Source organism: Condylura cristata, unplaced genomic scaffold, assembly GCF_000260355.1.
Source record: "Condylura cristata isolate star-nosed mole 26May11 unplaced genomic scaffold, ConCri1.0 scaffold00017, whole genome shotgun sequence".
NCBI lineage: Eukaryota > Metazoa > Chordata > Mammalia > Eulipotyphla > Talpidae > Condylura > Condylura cristata.
In genome coordinates this window covers 29,496,065-29,501,793 of record NW_004567118.1, presented here as the reverse complement: position 1 = coordinate 29,501,793, position 5,729 = coordinate 29,496,065, and the positions used below count along the sequence as shown (strand labels likewise).

The 5,729-nt window shown below is 55.9% G+C and overlaps 1 protein-coding gene across 1 annotated transcript; it reads left to right on the top strand.

Annotated features, from left to right (window-relative positions):
* Window positions 1–865: 865 nt before the first annotated feature.
* BCL6B (B-cell CLL/lymphoma 6, member B) lies at window positions 866–5,306 on the top strand. Its single transcript, XM_004684694.2, has 9 exons — window positions 866–907; window positions 1,427–1,617; window positions 1,864–2,085; window positions 2,471–2,827; window positions 3,112–3,236; window positions 3,805–3,969; window positions 4,047–4,177; window positions 4,280–4,417; window positions 4,795–5,306. Exons 2-9 carry the CDS (start codon window positions 1,439–1,441, stop codon window positions 4,909–4,911), a joined length of 1,434 nt encoding a protein of 477 aa, XP_004684751.1. The 5' UTR covers window positions 866–907; window positions 1,427–1,438; the 3' UTR covers window positions 4,912–5,306.
* The last annotated feature ends 423 nt before the right edge of the window (window positions 5,307–5,729 follow it).

Genomic DNA, 5,729 nt, shown 5'->3' with positions numbered 1-5,729 from the left:
AAGCCTGACATTGCCGAGGGTTGCCTACTTGCCGCGCCGGACCCCGGCGTCCCGCCAGCCTCGGAGCGTAGCCGACCGGCGGGTGCCCAAGGCCCTAGTGAGCTGGGACCGGGAAAGGGCGAGCGGGCTTGGGGCGGGAGTATGTCTCTCTGGGTCCCTCAAAGGATTTAGAAGGGAGTCGAGAGGGACAGTCCGACGCCTAGGTCTCCAGAGCGTCTGTCGGCCCTCCACCCGGGGCTTTCCCCACCTCCTCGCGGGGGAAGCAGCTGCCGGAGCCGTCCGGTCGCAGGACAATGGAAGGAAACCAACTAGAAATCATATCCGCCCCCTCCCAACCCCGCCCGGCCAAAGCCCCCCTTTTTGTGGGCATGGCTAGAAGAGGCTGTCATTCACACCACACCCTCCCGCTCTCTGAGACCCCACCGGAGCCCACTAACACCTCTCTAAACCTGGCACCTCGTCGGGGTCCCCCTGACTTGCCTTAATGCAATATATTGGAAAGGGGAGTGCTGCTGTCTGTGAACAGGCTCCTAGCACCCCCTTCCAAAAGCCAGCACACCAATTTTCCCTGTCCCGGGTCCTCCGACGACCCAGGTCACCCATTTTTGCCACCTCCCTATTCCAACCTCCGCCCCTACTCCAATATGCCACCATCGGTTCCAATTTCAGTGGCCAAACACCCTGCACGTTACGACCACCCAGCGTTTGAGGTCCCGCCCTGGAGCCGAAGACCCCGCCCCGGGCTCGCCATCTGGAGAGCGAGGGAGGAAGGAAGGATACAGACCCAGGCGTTCACCCCACCTCCACCCCCGCCCCCGACATCCCGGCCAGATAAAGGAGCCGAGGCCAAGAGGGGAGCGAGACCCGCCCCCTTGAGAACAGAAGCCGCAGCCCCTGCAGGACGGGGGTAAGCACGAGAGACGGAGGGAGTCAGACTGCTAGGTCCTCGAGAAGGATTGGGTTGATGCCGGTAGCAAGGCAGGTCCAGAGGTTGGGCTGATCGCGGGACCTGAGACTAGACAGGTTCGGGAAAGGGAGCTTTGACTGGGATGTGCGGGGGTGCGGACTGCTCGCCGTCGAGTCTCCAGGCTGATTCCCACGGCGGAGACTCGGGCGCTCTGGGAGGCAGCGGAGAGCCTGTGCGGATGCTGAACCGGCGCTAGGAGCGGGCCGACTCCCACGCCAGCTATCGACGCCAGCGTGGGGGAACCCTCCGCTAGCTTTTAGCGCTGCGGCATCTAGTGCAGGAAAGCGAGAGGTGGGGTGATAGAGGGCAGAATGAACAAGATGGAATAAATGAGACGGGTGGGACGGGGCCGGGGGCTTGGCTCCAGCTGCAGCCTCAGGAGGCAAAGGAAGAAATCAGCTGAAGAGAAGACAGTTTAGGATTGCCTGGATCCCTGAGCCCTTCCCTTGGCGCCCGCAGGCCTGCGTCGCCATGGGTTCCACCGCCCCCCGGGAAGGAGCCCTGGGCTATGTCCGCGAGTTCACTCGCCACTCCTCCGACGTGCTCGGCAACCTGAACGAGCTGCGCCTGCGCGGGATCCTCACTGACGTCACGCTGCTGGTTGGCGGGCAACCCCTTCGAGCTCACAAGGCTGTTCTTATCGCCTGCAGGTTCGAGGGATGGCTCCTGGGATGGGTGGGACCCAAATGGAGAAAGGATGAAGCCAGAAGGTCTTTGGGAGGGAGTCCAAAACCAAGCCTTCCGGAGACTTGAGGTGGAGCCTGCAGGAATAGGGGGGTTGAGAGGAATGGTAGGAAGGAGGCGGGGCTTCTATGGGGCGGAGCTTTGTACAGTGATGCATTTTCCAGTGGTACCCCCCTCCCGCCCCTAACATGACCTGTCTGCTCTCTCTCCAGTGGATTCTTCTATTCTATTTTCCGAGGGCGTGCAGGAGTGGGTGTGGATGTGCTTTCCCTGCCTGGGGGCCCCGAAGCCGGTGGCTTTGCTCCTCTCCTAGATTTCATGTACACTTCACGCCTACGCCTCTCTCCGGCCACTGCACCTGCGGTCCTTGCAGCCGCCACCTACTTGCAGATGGAACATGTGGTGCAGGCATGTCACCGCTTCATCCAGGCCAGGTGAGGGAGACACTGCTGGGTGTTTTACATGGGTGTGATGGCATCCCAGGTGTCAAGGGCAAACGTCTATGTCGTCGGATATAGTCCGCCTCCCTGGTAGCAGAGGGATTAGAGACATAGTGCTATCAAGCTACTTCCAAGACGAGTTCGATTCCCAGCCGGCCAGAGAGCTAGCCCACATGGCACAGCAGACCTCTCCTGTCTCATCTGCTGCTCCCCTCAGCAGTGTATTTCAGTAGATCTGCCTTTTCAGCTTCCCACTGTCTCTGGTAAAACCTCTTACCTCCTGCACCTCTGGCCTACACCCCAGTTCTTGTATGTGTAAATAAATAAGTTTTTAAAAAAGATTAGGATATAGCACTAATGTCCATCACACTTTTCGCAGCTATGAACCTATGGGCATCTCACTGCGGCCTCTGGAGGCAGAACCTCCCAGGCCACCAACGGCCCCTCCACCAGGAAGTCCCAGGCGCTCTGAAGGCCACCCAGACCCACCTACTGAGTCTCGAAGCTGCAGTCAAGGCTCCCGCAGTCCAGGCAGCCCAGACCCCAAGGCCTGCAACTGGAAAAAGTACAAGTTCATCGTGCTAAACTCTCAGGCCTCCCAAGCAGGGAGTCTGGCAGGAGAGAGGAGTTCTGGTCCACTTTGCCCCCAAGCCAGGTTCCCCAGTGGTGATGAGGCCTCTAGCAGCAGCAGCCACAGCAGCAGCGAAGAAGTACCCATTCCTGGTCCCCAGACCAGGTACAGAAACTGGAACCCCCTCATATATAGGAGGCACAACTGTCAGACCTGGGTGGTCAGGAGCAGGGAGTGAGGAGGTGGGTTTCACTGACATTAGCCCACACGGAGTTGGCTAAAGCCAGCCTTCCACACTGAGGTGGGTCTTCAGCAGCACAGCTGGGCACAGCTCATTGGTCAACATGGCTCACCTCTAGAGAGTAGAATTGGACCCCAGGTTCTCCAGGCATGTTATTCTCCATATAATCTCACCTAACCCTTTTATCTGGACCTTGCTATCTGCTTAGGCTCTCTCCAACTGCTACTGCTGTGCAGTTCAAATGTGGAGCTCCAGTCAGTACCCACCATCTCCTTACAACTCAGTCTCAAGAGACCAATGGATCAGCCTCTGGGCGAGCTCACCCTCCACCAGGTAAGAGACCCTTCCACCTCTAACTTGACTTTTCTCCTTTGGCTGATCAATGTCAGTTTGAGCCAAATGTCCCCAAGAAAGGTCTAGTTTAATTCCTGCAAGTTAGAATCAAGTAAGGAAGTTTTAAAAAAAAAAAAAATCCCATTGTTCAGGAAATACCCCATAGATCAGAATGTCTGGAAGTGGAAGCCAGGCATCCATATTTTTTAAAGCTTCCAAAGAGCAGCAATATTTGGGAACTTCTGGCCTTGTCCCATCCAGGACTAAGAGGTCAGTCCAGGGCTTGGCAAGGCCGCTCTGGCAAACTGTCATCCAGAATGGTGCAAGAGAGGAGAAAGAATCAGACCCACTAAAAGGGACCTCCACCTCACACCACCACCATGAAGAGTTCTGCATAGTTTGGAGTAAGACAGGCTGGAGTCAGATTCTAACTCAAAACTTAATCTTGAGCAAGCCCAATGAGCCTCCAGAAACCTTAATAGTAAATTGGGGAACAGAAAATGGGCTATTGTGAGCTTTGGGGATTCCCTGGTAATCACTGGTTGTCATTACCCACCCTTGCTCCCAGGATGTGAATTTTTCAGCTGCCAGAACTGTGAGGCTGTGGCTGGTTGTTCATCTCGGCTGGACCCCATGACTCCTGGGGAGGAGGACAAGCCCTACAAGTGTCAGCTCTGCCGGTCTGCCTTCCGCTACAAGGGCAACCTCGCCAGTCACCGCACGGTGCACACGGGTAGGGAAAGAGCAGGAGGGAGTCAGCTCTGCCTTGGAGCCCATAGGTCCCTGAGCCCTCTTCCCTCCTGCCTGCAGGGGAAAAGCCCTACCATTGTTCGATCTGCGGAGCCCGCTTTAACCGGCCAGCTAACTTGAAGACCCATAGCCGCATCCATTCTGGAGAGAAGCCCTATAAGTGTGAGACGTGTGGCTCGCGCTTTGTACAGGTATGGAGCCAGTCACAGAGCCCGTTCAAAGGTGTGTTTGTCTTGGGGCGAGGGTTTCTGGTTCCCCACCAAGGCGCAGTCTGAAGTCGCCTCCCCTCCCAGGTGGCGCATCTGCGGGCGCACGTGCTCATCCACACCGGGGAGAAGCCTTATCCTTGCCCCACCTGCGGGACTCGCTTCCGCCACCTACAGACGCTCAAGAGCCACGTTCGCATCCACACGGGAGAGAAGCCTTACCACGTAAGCACCCGACTGGCCCGGCCAACGCCTAGAATTCCTGCCCGTTTACCTAGCAGCTGGTCCCACAGTCCATAGATCTTTTCGAAATGAACAGTGATTTGGAAGCGTCTGTGTGAATAAGGGGGGGAGGGTTAAAAAGAGGGACAGTGTAGAGTTAGACTCCTTGACTGGACTCTATGCTGGGGCGGGACTAAGGGATGGAAAAACCTTTGCTGAAGAGGTCTGTGCCTAGGCGCTCCACCTCCCCCTAAGGATCTGAGAGCACGTGAAGACTAAAGGGTTTGTCTTTGGCGGACAGCTAGGCAGATGGCCTTTGATCCACTCTTGGAAGGTGGTTGTGAATGCAGAGGGAGCCTAAACCAGCTGTCCTCCCACAGTGCGATCCCTGTGGCCTGCATTTCCGGCACAAAAGTCAACTGCGGCTGCACCTGCGCCAGAAACACGGAGCTGCCACCAACACCAAAGTGCACTACCACATTCTGGGGGGGCCCTAGCCCAGTGCCGGCCCAGGCCCACTTGCTTCCTGGAAGGGAGGACAGCTGCAGACTCAGGCCTGGCTTCCCCGTCAGGCTTGGGCTTGGGGGTGTGCAAGCGCCCCGCCCCCATCAGAAACTGCCACACTTTAATTTCTCACTGGGGAGAGCAGGGGTGGCAGATGCCGGCCTAATCTGCCTCTGTTTTGCTGGTCAAAACCTCTTCCCCACAATCAAAATTATTTCTGAGGAGAGCAAGCTAGAGTTTGAGAGAGGGGTTTCCTTAAGGAAACAGCCCGCTTCTCACTCAGTTATCTGTAAATATAATTTATTTAGGTCTTTGGGTGGCACCAGGGCCTTTGTCCTATTGCATTGCCCACCTCTTTCACAAGTGTGATCAGAAGTGACCTGGAACAGACTGCGGCCACAGCTCTGCGGGCAGAGACTAGCACTTGGCTGTCTCCTTGGGCTTGAGTGCTTTTTAATATTATTGTTGTAACTTTTCTTTTTAGAATTGTTCTTCTATTTGTTTGCTTGTTGGTTTGTTTAAAATGGAGAAAGGGGTTCTCTTTCTTGCCCCTCCAATTCTAGGTCTGGAACCTTTGTTTTTAGGGCAGCTCTGGAAAAACATGGGTTTGAGATTGGGTCAGGAACCCTCTCTGGTGTTGTGGGTATTGTAAGTTGTCTAGCAGGCTAGAACTGGATAGAGACTTTTCCCTCTTCTTCAAGGGACTTTTATGGGAACTTTTATGGTGAGCCTGAAATGGAGGGGAAAATGCCTACTGGAGTCTTGGGGAGTGCCCATCTGGAGGTTCATTGTTCTAGGTGGGAGCTGGCAG

Excerpts from the sequence above, each read along its gene's own strand:
- BCL6B (XM_004684694.2), top strand. The coding sequence starts at position 1,439 with ATGGGTTCCACCGCCCCCCGGGAAGGAGCCCTGGGCTATGTCCGCGAG. Across the intron at positions 2,828-3,111 it reads ATTCCTGGTCCCCAGACCAG|GCTCTCTCCAACTGCTACTG; the intron begins GTACAGAAACTG and ends CTATCTGCTTAG. Across the intron at positions 4,178-4,279 it reads GTGGCTCGCGCTTTGTACAG|GTGGCGCATCTGCGGGCGCA; the intron begins GTATGGAGCCAG and ends CTCCCCTCCCAG.